Raw genomic sequence first — 13,983 nt, 5'->3', positions numbered from 1 at the left:
TTTGTAGTACTGCGATGTGGGGCCCAATCATGTATTGCCCTTGCCACTTCCCTAAATAAGGCCAGTTGACTGACACAGCACAGTTCAGGGGTCCAACCCAGGAAGCTTTTGCTGTAAAGTTCAGTTTCGCACAAGACAGTACACTAATCCCCGGCACTGGAGAACTATCTAGACCGTAATGAAGAGAAATTGCCATGTTCACTTTCACATAAGAGTGAGCTGCAGTGATGCAGAATAATGCTGTATGGCTAGGGAATGAACATAATATATATATACATATGTACAATTATAGATCAATAACATGAATGAGTCAAGCTCAGGCAGTGCATTAGATGTGACAAAATTGGCTAATAAGAGAGGGGATTATTTTAAACAGCAGCTCTCTGCTTGTTTTCCAAAGGCTTCAGCAGGGTGCCTTAGAAGTTAGTCCTCTGGCAATTTATTGCTGTCTCTGTCAGACATATTGATATTTTAGATCAAAAACTAGAGTTTACTCAAGATTCGAAATGGGTTTCTCTCTCTAGAAGTTGTGAATCTTGCTCGGAGCAATAATCTGAACGATCCTATACCTAATGAGAGATTGTCATTATTTTAATTAACTACTGGAGGGAGAACAGAAGTTGTATTTCTTTCTCTTTCACATTGAGGAGACTTCCAGCATTGCTCATGAATGTCATGGATGCCATCGGTTAGATCAGGAGAGAAAAATATTATATAGCTGCCACTGACAATATCCGGGGTCTTAAACATACCTGTCTTATTTTACATGAAGCATTCATATCTGCATTAAGACAAGGGACAGAGAAACATCCCACGGAACTTAAATCCTGGGCCACTATTACAGTAATTTCAGGCTTTAGCCACTTAACTCTTACTGCACAAATGGTGACATTCAAATATACTCGGGAGAAAGGTCAATTAAAACAAAGACTTTTTCTTTTAAGGAATGAAAATGCTGGGACAGGTCATAAATAAATATTTTTCCTTCTGTTAGGCCAGTTCAGCTCCATTAATATTAGGATTGTCAAGTCTGAATGGGTGTAATCCTGGAGGATTCCCCATGTCCAACCAGCCTTTTCCCATTTCAAATATTGCAAAGGAATTCTGCATTTTTAAAAAATTAAAAACGGCCATATGATATTTCCTTTCTGGGGAGGTTAAGTTTTACACCCAGAGAGCTCTATTTAACGTGGCCTTCAGGTGAAAACAAAAATTTAAAAAACTTACTCCTCTGCCTGGATGGAGTCAACTGGAGCCACGTAATTACTGGGAATGTATCCGGTTCCTCCGGACTGCAAGGATCGGGCTTCCCACCAGTCTCCCTCTCTGTAAAAGGACAGAAACATCAGAACATAAAACACTCCGAATTGAAGAGGGCAGTGAAGCATATGACCCAAAGGATTCAACAGAGTGATCATCAATTGCAACAACAGAACTGACTATTCTTTCTGCAAAAGGTGCAATATGAACCCAAACATAACCGCGCAGTGTCTCCATAAACCTCAAACCCGTTTATCTTCACCTTACGTCTATTATAAATTACTTGAGGATCTTGTTCTTGTAAATGGTGTCTGCCTAATTTTGGAGGCCCTCAATTTAGGATCATGATGACTTTGAAGGCCTGAGTTATCTACGTTCAGCTGAGGGGCAAAATGTGACAGGAAAATATGCACTAAGGCCTAGGCTCTCAAGGACAATTACAGACGGACAATAAATGCTGACCTCGCCACATCCCATGAGTGAATAAAAAAAAACTTTTCACTGCTGATGGGGTGCAGCATTCCTGGACTTACACCCTGCCCTCTGACCCCCAGAAGATTCCCCTGGGTCAGTTCATTTACGTAATCCTCGCCACACTCCTCTGGGAGCCTGGACAGCGAAATTAAGTGCACATGCACCTGGGAGCAGGAACTTGGGAACTGCTTTGGGATTAAAGGCCTTTAGCAGTTTAAGGTGGGAGTGGAAGTGGAAGCGGAAGCGGAAAAAAGCAAAGGGAAGGTGGTGTGGGGGAGTGACAACAGCCAGAAGGTCTGCAGGAAAGAGAGCTTGAGGAGCTGCAGTAATGTATTCGCCAGCTTACTGCGCCAGCAATCAAAAGGCAATATAATAACCCAGAGAACATGGCCTGAATTTTGCCCTCGTCTGGCGGGTGGAATCAGTGGGCCCGGAAGCAGATGCGAAATGCGCTTCTGTCCTTGATCGACCCCACCTCCGACTGTGACCTTACACTGGCTGGCCAACCAACGGCTGACAATTGGGACATTAATAGGCTTAGTTGCCCACTTAATTGTTGGCGGCTGCTCTTCCGACTTTGGCGCACGCCCGCCAAGCAAACTTCCACGCGAGTGCACGATGACGTTGCGACATCTGTCGCGATTCCACATCTGTTCGGGTCGGGTGCGCGCCTGCCCGCAGGATGTAAAATTCTGGCCCACAAGTTCAAATCCAACAGCGGAAGTTTCGGAATTTGAATTAAATGTAAAAAACAAAATCCAGAAATTAAAATTTGGCATTCAAAAAAGTGACCATGCTGTCCTTTCTCGGCCTGGCCTATATGTGACCTCAGTCTCATAACTAGAGGTTGATTCCCTTTGGTAACCTAACAAGCTACTGAGTTCCATCAAACTGTTAGCATTGTGGGAGCAGGTTCACCACACGACTCGGGCAGTTCGAGTGCTTTCCAACAGCTTCTCAGTCCAACCAGGGCTGTGCAATAAAGGTCGATTTTGTCAACACGCCCACATTCCAAGAATAGTTAAAAATAAAACCAGCAGCGAGGTGGAGGTCCTGTCGTAAGCAATGAAGGATCGGTCGACAGGACTGTTTGGCACGCAGGGCAACAGGTCATCTTGGGCATCGGAGAGAGAAGCAACAGAAACGGTTGTGCCTCAACTCCAAAATCAGCAACGCTTGGAAAAAATTAAACAACTGGACCAGAATGGTCCATCAAAGCAGCACCTTGCATGCGGGCATCTTAGCACCAAATATCTTAGTGCTGAATATGGTGCCAGTAAGGACACTCTGATGTCCCACTCTGATCTGTTTGAGATGTTGCTGGGACTGGGGAGCATTCCTGCTCCTCCTGGCCCACCAAGAGTCCTAATGGAAATGTTTTTGTTTTACAAATTGCTTTGGCTTCAACCTGGCCCATCAGTGCCTCCCGCTGCAGTCCTGATGCTGCACTGTAGGCCGTGCGAGACTCCCACTTGAATGTTTTGCTAGGATTAAGTCCATAGTGCCAATGAGTTCATCCAGCTGTGTCTTTTGAATGTTAAGGCAGCCCCTGCCTGTCTGTAAGACAACTCGGTTTAAGTGTCTCCCCCTCCCATGTACTGCTGAGCAAGAAAGGGTTAAACTACATCCGACACTCTCCATCACCGTAGCAATTTTCCAGGGCTTCTTACAGCTGAAAAAAGTGCCCTGGTATGTTCCTGGCTTACTGAAAAGTCCTGTGAGCTGCACCAATTACTACATTGATTGCTTCCCTCAAAACAATAGTGGATGTGCAGATTGGGTCGGTGAAGTTTGAGAGAGAAAAAAAATACAACCACTTCTAAATAATGCTGTTTCTTAGCAAGGACTGCCAGAGTGTTCTGTAGACAATGCAAAGTGGGTGGAGAAGACATTTGAACAGTGCATTTAGACTGTGTGGGTGGAAGCAGAACTCGTTAACTACTTGGCAACCTGCACTTAAAACATATACTGCACCCCCTCGAGGATGTGTATTGGGTGAATGTGGTACCCGATTTAAAAAGAGCTAGACCAAAATAAAATATTATTGCTGTCTGTTTCTTTGGTTTATTTCAGGAACAACTGATTAAAAAAGGAGCCCAATATATTTTATATGGGCCAGTTAGTTACATGTTTCTAAGACTGGGAAAGAATATATGGATAAATTTGATGCATTTTAGTCCTTTGGCTTTTACAAATCCACTGAAAAAAAATCATAACTATATTTTTTTCCTATATTTAGACATTTTTATTTTTCCTCCCAACCCAAAGCTGTCCAGCAGTCCACAGGATGAAAACTGGAGAGAATTCCACTGTCGAGCTAACAGGTTGGAATGCTCGAGCTGCACATATTATGAAGACATGGCGGGAGGAGCATGGTGAAGTGTATTCAACACTTATCTTTTAAAAAAAAGACCTTTCTTCTTTTGGCTAAATTTATCCTCTAACTTTACTTCAATCTTTTTCCTACTTAAAAATAGTCCATTTGATTTTATTCCTGCATCGTATCGCTCTTGTTAACTTGCATTCTGCACGATTAACCTCATCTGTTTCTCCCTTCAATGTTAGTCAATCCAGATCGAAGACCCCTTTTCCTCATTGAGGTGTTTCATGATTGCCCTTTTTAACCCATTCAAATTCGGCCCATCCTTGTGGAATAGCTCCCAACAGTCCCAGAACTGGTTTCAATCCCGCTGCAGCACGCCCACATTTTTACTTGTGGCTGGGCGTGCTGGTATGTGAATCATAAGAAATTAGATTGTCAGCTTCTTCAGCGTAAATTATATAGCTTATATGAGCCTGCATTCACTAGCATTAAGAATGAGGGGGGATCTGAGTGAAACGTATAAAATTCTAACAGGGCTAGACAGACTTGATGCAGGGAGGATATATCCTCTGGTTGGGGAGTTTAGAACCAGGGCCCATAGTCTCAGGATGCAGGGCAGGCCATTTAGAACTGAGATGAGGGAAAATTTCTTCATTCAGAGGGTGGTCAACCTGTGGAATTCTCTACCACAGAAGGCTGTGGAGGCCGGCTCACTGAGTATATTCAAGAAATAAATTGATACATTTTTGGATATTAGGGGCGTCAAGGGGTATGGAGAGAAAACAGGAATATGGTGTTGAGATAGAAGATCAGCCATGATCATATTGAATGGCGGAGCAGGCTCGATGAGCTGAATGGTCTACTCCTGCTCCTAGTTTCTAAGGTTGGGTTTGGTGATTCCCAAGACAAAGGTTGTCTTTCAGCCACATAAGCAGAAAGGATAGACTAGTGCTAGAGGAGTAGAAAAAGGATGGAGGAAGGGAGGCAAAGTGAGTGAGGGAGGGGGAGAGAGTGAGAGAGAGAGAATGAGAATAAGAGCAAGAGCTTGTGTATCTGCAAGCAGAGGTGGAAGACCCTAAGGTTATTAAAGTGGGAAGAGAGGAAGGAAGGGTAGGCCAAAACTGTAAGGAAGCATCTTAAACATCTCCATTCCCTTCAAGTTACCCAACATCTTCCATGCATCATGAGGAAAATGAATAATGAATACCTTTTTTTTTGGATTTACTTTTCAGCCCACATCACAATGTGCCTGTTCCTGTACTTGCTCTGTGCCTTAGAACAGTGGTTCTCAAATTGGGATCAGTAGATCCCTGAGGATCTGTGAAAGTGTAAAGTGCTCACCACGCACTTCGCCAATTGGCCGGCAGCCTGAGGTGGGTTTGGTGGGAGCCGGAAGGCAGAAGCGGTGTGCAGTGACATAGGTGCAGCCAGAGTGGGCTGGCTGACTGATCCAGGAGGGGTATGTGCATCTCACTGATAGCTATAAGTAAATACCTGTTCTCTTAAAAGCATCATTAAAACACTCTTCAGATGCAGCACTTTCATATTATGAGGAGATTATATAATATTTTAATTTAGATGGGAGGGGGGGTTGGGGTAAATGATTATTAATCCATTTGAAAAGAGATCCTCCAACCATAAAAATGTTTGAAAACAACTGTTTCATAAATTCATGTGTTTTTGAAATTTCTCCTGTTTTTAATCTTTGAGCTCGCCCTTGTATTAAATGTCTAACAGATTTCGTATAATTTCAATAAGTTACACGGCCAAAACGGAAAGATGTCAGCTGGCTTTACTCACTACATCCAGGCAATATGACTAAGCATCTGGCACTAAAGAGAGAAGCAGGAACAAAAGGGATTGTGTCTAACCCTTGCCACGAGTTCCATAAATTCCATCAAGAAGTCATGCTTCATATTTGAATAGCCCAGTGCTGCAATACTGGCAGAACAGCCAATGCCTTGGCCTGAAATGTAATGGCTTTCAGAAACGAGGAACTGGAAAAACTGGGGAACAGCAGTCTCAGTGAAATGCAAATGTTACTTTGTGGGAAGGACTCATGGCGTTTGAAGGGGCTGTGCTTCGTGTTATCAGCCAAATAGACAGATGTGTGGGATTGACTCAAGGCCTAGGGACTTCCTTCAACACATCTGCTCCTGCTTTCTGTGAGATGTGAGAGGACAGGAGAAAAAAAAAAGAATCTCTCTTTCTCACACACGCCCGCGTGCACATACACACTCCACAGAAAGTCACTTCCTCATGAAATCTATGCACTGTCAACCTCACCAGTAAGTAAAAAAGCTGCTAGATTGATTGAATTAAGAATGACTTGGCACTCTGTGACAATGGGACATCCCAGCAGATAGCCATGGGCAGAAACCTAATTACGCCCCATTACTTAAGGCTGTGGTAGTGCTGCATTCTATAAGAGACCACAAGATGTAGGAATAGGAGTAGGCCATTCAGCCCATCAAGTCTGCTCCGCCATTCAATGAGATCACGGCTGATCTGATAATCCTCAACTCCACTTTCCTGCCTTTTTCCCATAACCCTGGATTTCCTTACTGATTAAAAATGTCAGCCTTGAATATACTTTAAGACCCAGCCTCTACAGCCTTCCACGGTAAAGAATTCCACAGATTCACTACCCTCAGAGAAGAAATTCCTCCTCATCTCTGTTTGAAGTGGGCACCCCCATACTCTGAGATTATGCCCTCTGGTCCTAGACTCTCCCACAGGGGGAAAACAACCTCTCAGCATCTACCCTGTCAAGCCCCATAAGAATCTTATATGTTTCAATAAGGTCATCTCTCATTCTTCTAAACTCCAATGAGTACAGGCCCAACCCACTCAACCTCTCCTCATAAGAAAATCCCTTCATCCCCAGGATCAGCCTAGTGAACCTTCTCTGGACTGCCTCCAATGCCAGTATATCTTTCCTTAGATAAGGGGACCAAAACTGTTCACAATATTCTAAGTGTGGTCTAACCAGTGCCATGTATAATTTTAGTGGGCTGGAAGCAAACATGACCATTCTTGGGGCTCATTAACCCCAGACGGTTAACAGAGCATAGAATCCTTCACCACGAGGGGTTAAGAGGCAGACGGAACATCTCTGGAGCAGGAGCAATTGCAATAAAGCCCAGAGTTTGGGCTAAAGATGGGCAATTCTGGAAAGACTCAGCAGGGTAGGCAGCATCTGTGGCGAAAGAAACGGTCAATGGGCGGGATTTTCCAGCCCCACCATGACAGGACCCGCTATGGGGAGTGCAGCGGCTCAACCAAATGTCCGCTGGCCGGGCGATCCTAGTGGTGGGCGGGGCCGGAAAATCCCACCCAACGTTTCAGGCTGATGAGCCTTTGTCAGAACGGAGGAAAGTTAATAATATGGCAGAGCTTAAACAGGTACACGGGTGGAGAGGAGAACCAAAGGGAAAGTCTGCGATATAGGCCGGAAGACAGGAACAATTAAACGATAAAAGAGTGGTGTTGCAGGGTCAAAGGGAGTGGGAATGGGACACACAAAGAAACAAACGGAGGGGGTGTGAATGGCAGAATGATGAATAGCTGCTATCCAAAAGCACAAACATGAGGTAAACAAGATTAAAAGTAAAACTTCCAAAGAAAAAGAAAACAAGATAGGGGCAGAGATCATGGCCTGCAATTGTTGCTCTCATTGTTAAGTCCAGAAGACTGTCAAGTGTCTAATCGAAAGATTAAGGACTGCTCCTTGAGCTTACTTTGCGCTTCTCTGGAAAACTGCAGGAGGCCAAGGATAGAGAGGTCAGCGTGAGAGCAGAGGGAAGAATTGAAACGGCGACTGGAAGTTCGGAGCATGCTTCGTCTGAAAGGGGGAGTTCTGCAAAGCAACCACCCGGTCTGTGTTTGTTCTGCTCAATGCAGCGCAGCAGAGCAGACCACTGAGTGGCAGGCACAGTATGCTAACTTTTCTTATTAGTCTTTACTGGGATGTGGGTGCCTCTGACCAAGCCAGCATTCATTGCCTATCCCTAACTGCCTTTGAACTGAGTGGCTTGCTAGGTCATTTCAGAGGGCAGTTAAGAGTTAACCACAGTGCTGTGGGTCTGGAGTCACATGTAGGCCAGACCACGTAAGGACAGCAGATTTCCTTCCCTAAAGGATATTAGTGAACCAGGTGGGTTTTTACAACAATCGATGATAGTTTCATTACTGAGACTAGATTTCAATTAGTTAATTAAATTGAAAGAAGTATAAGCAAATTATTGATTCAGCTGGGAGGAGTGTTTGGAAGTTTGGATGGTGAGGAGAGGGAAGGTGAAAGGGCAGGTATTGCACCTTCTGCGCTTGCCGGGGGAGAGGGGATGATTGAGGAATGGATCAGGGTGTTGTAGAGGGAATATTCCCTTCAGAATGTTGAAAGCAGGCCAGGGAAAGGGTAGATGTGTTCGGTGGTGGCGTCCTGCCAGAGCTGGTGGAATTGGCAGAGAATGATCGTATAGAAGGTGAGGAACAAGGAGAATCCTATCAGGATTCTGAGATGGAGGGAAAGGGGTGAGAGCAAAAGTGTGGGAAATGAGATGGGCGCAGTCATGGGTCCTGTCAGCCACAGTGCTGGGGAGAATCTTCGGTTAAGAAAAAGGAAGACACATCAGAAGCACTAGTACAGAAGGTTGCATCATCAAAATTGATGTGATTGAGATAGAGAAACTGGGAGAATGGAACGGAGTTCTTACAGGAAGCAGGATGTGAGAAGTGTAGGCAAAGTAGCTGTGGGAGCCAGTGGACTAATAATGGAGAATTGGTTGGTATTCCATCCCTAGAAATGGAGTCAGAGAAGTCAAGGAATGGAAGAGAAGGGAAGAGTCAGAGATGGACCACATGCAGCTGAGAGAAGGGTGGAAATTGGAGGCAAAGTTGGGGAAATTTTCCAGTTCAGGGCGAGAATAGGAACTGCCACTGATAGAGTCATCAACTACAGGAAAAAGATTTGATGGAGTGGAGGGGGCCAAAGGAAGGAGTGGAGAGTCCTCAGACCATACTGCTGGAGGATGGAGGTGCAGAGAGATTGGACATCCATGTGGAAGAGAATAGGGAATAGCAGTTAGGGTTGGGAAACTGGAATTTGTTGAAATTACATAGGGCATCAACAGAATCCTGGACATAGAAGGGAAGACTGGACAAGGGGAGAAAATAAAGAGTCAATATAGGAAGATATAAATCTAGTGGATCAGGAAAAGGCTGAAACAATGGGTTGGCCAGGCCTGTCCCATGTATGCATTTCGGGGTAGAGGTAGAAGTGGGCTATATGGGGTTGGGGGACTATGGGGTTGGAGGCCACAGAGGGAAGATCTCCAGGAGGAGATGGGGTCACTAACAGTCCTGGAATCAATGACTTGATGTTCAGTAGCAGGACCATGGTCCATGGGGAGATAGCAGCAAGCGCCATACAGTTGGCATTCGACTTCTGCTAGGTAGAGGTCAGGACATGAGCCAACAACAGCACCTCCTTGCCACGATGGCACTGTTAGGGTTGGACCTGAGGGAACAGAGGGTGACAAGTTCAGAGGAGTGTAGGCTAGAGTGAGTGAGAGGAAGTAGAGAAACCGAGATGACTGATGTCATGCTGGCAGTTCTCAATGAAACAATCTACAGAGGCTAGGAGGAGGGGTCTAGGTAGGGAGAGAATACTGGAGATGGGTAAAGGGGTCCACTGTGTGGGCAGAAGACTTCTGGCCAAAGAAATGGGCGGTGGAGGCAAAGGTGACAAAGAGGAGCTCAGCAGCTTGCCGAGCTCGAGATGGGGGTGTTAAGGGGTTAGACAGTGGAAGGTCAGTGTATTGCAAACACACAGCAAGCAATGAGATTGGGAGAAGGGATGGAGCCAGAGGAAAGTGAAGGGCCAGAAGGACCTAGGGAGTGCTAGTACTCATGAGTTCTTGAAGTTTGTGATCTTTTACACCTGAAAGTTTGTTTGTCCAAAAGTGTCTCTTGCCCCTCAGCCCCCTGCAGAGTTCCAACGAGAAGAGAGTTTGGGCTGGTCTGCTTTCACTAAGTGGAAAGGTACTGAGTAAGTTTTTATTTGAAGGGCGGGCAGACGGGCAGGGGTCAAACAGGGTTGCGTCTCGGTGTTGGTGCAGATCGCCAACTGTAATACCCAAACGCACTGGTGTCGAGATGGGAGCAGAATTCCCTCAGTAACAAAAACACCAGCACAGATCGACTGCTGGTTCCACGGGGACTTGTCTTGTAGATTTTTAAAAAGTCTTTGTTTACTGTATTGCTTTGGGTAACCATGTAAATCTCGGTGTCACGTAGGCTGTGTAGAGAAGAGCCACCTGGCATGATGTCAGCCAGGGAGGGGAGAATCAGCTTGAGCCAGCTGCTCCAAGACAGGAGAGAAATGCATTGGCAACATCGAGTTGTACTTGTGCAGTGACATTGGGGAATAATTCCTTCTGAAATGGTTTGTTATTTTGGTTGAAGCTCACATTCTAATTGCCAGGGCAAGAGTCAACCCTTTCACTCTTTAAAAAGCCTGTTCGCTCACTGTACTTGAAACAACAATGGGCACCACCAAGTACTGACCTAAATCAAAACAGTATTTGGAAGAACAGCAGTCCTTCCTTTTGTACTCCTAATGTGTTGATTAAAAAAAGGCGTGCTAAACAAAAATGTGCTGAAAATTACTTTTCCATAAGGAGCCATGTAGGGTGGGTGGGTTGCATTCCTGACCTGTACTTTTTTAATTAAAGCACATTGGCTACCTTGATACTAACTGGCCCAAACATCATCTTACTAACTCTCACCATCTTACAGATATCTAATTGCCTCCCGCTTCCCTCTCCCGACCCCCACTCCCCCTTCCCTCTCCCGACCCCCACTCCCCCTCCCGCTTCCCTCTCCTGACCCCCACACCCCCTCCCGCTTCCCTCTCCCGACCCCCTCCCACTTCCCACCCCCGACCCCCTCTCCCGAGCCCCTTCCCCACACGCCCTCCAGCTTCCCTCTCCCGACCCCCACGCTCCCTCTGACTGCTTCCCTCTTCCGAGCCCCACACCCACTTCCGCTTCCCTCTCCCGACCTCCATGCTCAATCCGATCACTTCCCTCTCCCGACCCCCACACTCCCCTCTCCCGATCCCCACACTCAATCCGACCGCTTCCTTCTCCCGACCCCCACGCTCCCTCCGACCGCTTCCTTCTCCCGACCCCCACGCTCCCTCCGGCCGCTTCCCTCTTCCGACCCCCACCCGCTTCCCTCTCCCGACCCCCACACTTAATCCGACCGCTTCCCTCTCCCGACCCCCACGCTCCCCTCTCCCGATCCCCACACTCAATCCGACCGCTTCCTTCTCCCGACCCCCACGCTCCCTCCGACCGCTTCCTTCTCCCGACCCCCACGCTCCCTCCGACCGCTTCCTTCTCCCGACCCCCACGCTCCCTCCAACCGCTTCCTTCTCCCGACCCCCACGCCCCCTCCCGCTTCCCTCTCCCGACCCCCACGCCCCCTCCCGCTTCCCTCTCCCGACCCCCACGCCCCCTCCCGCTTCCCTCTCCCGACCCCCACACCCCCTCCCGCTTCCCTCTCCCGACCCCCACACTCAATCCGACCGCTTCCCTCTCCTGACCCCCACGCTCCCTCCGACCGCTTCCTTCTCCCGACCCTCACGCTCCCTCCGGCCGCTTCCCTCTTCCGACCCCCACCCGCTTCCCTCTCCCGACCCCCACGCTCCCCTCTCCCGATCCCCACACTCAATCCGACTGCTTCCTTCTCCCGACCCCCACGCTCCCTCCGACCGCTTCATTCTCCCGATCCCCACGCTCCCTCCGACCGCTTCCTTCTCCCGACCCCCACGCTCCCTCCGACCGCTTCCTTCTCCCGACCCCCACGCTCCCTCCGACCGCTTCCTTCTCCCGACCCCCACGCCCCCTCCCGCTTCCCTCTCCCGACCCCCACGCCCCCTCCCGCTTCCCTCTCCCGACCCCCACGCCCCCTCCCGCTTCCCTCTCCCGACGCCCACACCCCCTCCCGCTTCCCTCTCCCGACCCCCACACTCAATCCGACCGCTTCCCTCTCCTGACCCCCACGCTCCCTCCAACCGCTTCCTTCTCCCGACCCTCACGCTCCCTCCGGCCGCTTCCCTCTTCCGACCCCCACCCGCTTCCCTCTCCCGACCACCACGCCCCCTCCCGCTTCCCTCTCCCGACCCCCACGCCCCCTCCCGCTTCCCTCTCCCGACCCCCACCGACCGCTTCCCTCTCCCGACCCCCACACTCCCCCCTCCCGCTTCCCTCTCCCGACCCCCACACTCACTCCCGCTTCCCTCTCCTGAACCCCACACACCCTCCCTCTTCCCTCTCCCGACCCCCACACCCCCTCCCGCTTCCCTCTCCCGACCCCCACGCACCCTCCCGCTTCCCTCTCCCGACACCCACGCCCCCCTCACGCTTCCCTCTCCCGACTCCCACGCCCCCCTCCCGCTTCCCTCTCCCGACCCCCACACTCACTCCCGCTTCCCTCTCCCGACCCCCACACTCACTCCCGCTTCCCTCTCCCGACCCTCACACTCACTCCCGCTTCCCTCTCCCGACCCCCACACTCACTCCCGCTTCCCTCTCCCGACCCCCACACTCACTCCCGCTTCCCTCTCCCGACCCCCACACTCACTCCCGCTTCCCTCTCCCGACCCCCACACTCACTCCCGCTTCCCTCTCCCGACCCCCACACTCACTCCCGCTTCCCTCTCCCGACCCCCACACTCACTCCCGCTTCCCTCTCCCGACACCCACACTCACTCCCGCTTCCCTCTCCCGACCCCCACACTCACTCCCGCTTCCCTCTCCCGACCCCCACACTCACTCCCGCTTCCCTCTCCCGACCCCCACACTCACTCCCGCTTCCCTCTCCCGACCCCCACACTCACTCCCGCTTCCCTCTCCCGACCCCCACACTCACTCCCGCTTCCCTCTCCCGACCCCCACACTCACTCCCGCTTCCCTCTCCCGACCCCCACACTCACTCCCGCTTCCCTCTCCCGACCCCCACACTCACTCCCGCTTCCCTCTCCCGACCCCCACACTCCCTCCCGCTTCCCTCTCCCGACCCCCACACGCCCTCCTACTTGCCGCCTCATTCATTCCCTCCCAATTGCCACATCTCTCCCGGCCCCCTCATTGCTTCCCGCTTGACATTCCTTATCTGCGCCCTCACTGACAGCGAGAGGGGAGGAGTGAAGTATTTAGGAGAGTGATGACGAGTGGGAGGGAGTGATGGGGGTCATGAGAGGGAAAGGGTGGGAGGGAGCAAGGGTGTTGGGAGAAGCAAGAGGCAGGTGGGAGTGAGGGGCTCAGCAGAGGTGGTTTGAATAAGCAGACTGAGCCTGTGCAGTTACAATGCAGTTCTTGGGGTATGCGTAGTAACTGAGCTAAAACACAAACAGAGGCTGCACCATTCTGCTAAGTCCATTACCTATAAACCGCACTAAAGGTGCTATTAGAACACACTTTAAACAGAGGACACCTGTATAACACAAATGGGCGTTCCGCTGAATCTGTCTGTGTTGGTGTTTATTCTCCCTATGAGCAATTATCCCAATCCAATGCGATTGTCCTGTCCTCAAACCCCTTCATTCATCTTCCCTTCACCCATCTATCTCACCTACTCTTACATGCTGGCTGGGATCTGCTGGAATCACTTAGGTCTCTACACTTCAAAACCCTCTGGCTAAAAAAGTTGCCCTTTCCCTTGGACTTCTTGCATTTAATTGCTAGTCAATCACTTGAAATGATCTGTTTCCATGTACTGTGGCCCATCCCTTTATCATTTTCAGCAACTCAATCAAATTGGTCATTTTCCCCTCTACTGTAATGAAAAGAGCCCCAATTTTCCCAAATGTGTGTCCATTTCCTCATTACAGGCAGTATTTTGGTGAATCTGTGCTACAT

The 13,983-nt window shown here is 49.4% G+C and overlaps 1 protein-coding gene across 7 annotated transcripts in view; it reads right to left on the bottom strand.

The window, feature by feature from the left end:
- LOC121277929 (tyrosine-protein kinase Fyn) overlaps positions 1-13,983 on the bottom strand; it is a 298,435-nt gene that overhangs the window by 74,239 nt on the left and 210,213 nt on the right. For all 7 annotated transcript variants that reach the window (XM_041187793.1, XM_041187799.1, XM_041187792.1 and 4 more), the window contains exon 5: positions 1,228-1,326. In XM_041187793.1, coding sequence (XP_041043727.1) covers positions 1,228-1,326 — 99 coding nt within the window. The remainder of the gene's footprint in view (positions 1-1,227; positions 1,327-13,983) is intronic.

This window comes from Carcharodon carcharias, chromosome 5 (assembly GCF_017639515.1).
Source record: "Carcharodon carcharias isolate sCarCar2 chromosome 5, sCarCar2.pri, whole genome shotgun sequence".
Taxonomy (NCBI): domain Eukaryota; kingdom Metazoa; phylum Chordata; class Chondrichthyes; order Lamniformes; family Lamnidae; genus Carcharodon; species Carcharodon carcharias.
Note: the sequence above shows the minus strand (reverse complement) of the source record. Positions and strands in the feature narration are given on the sequence as shown.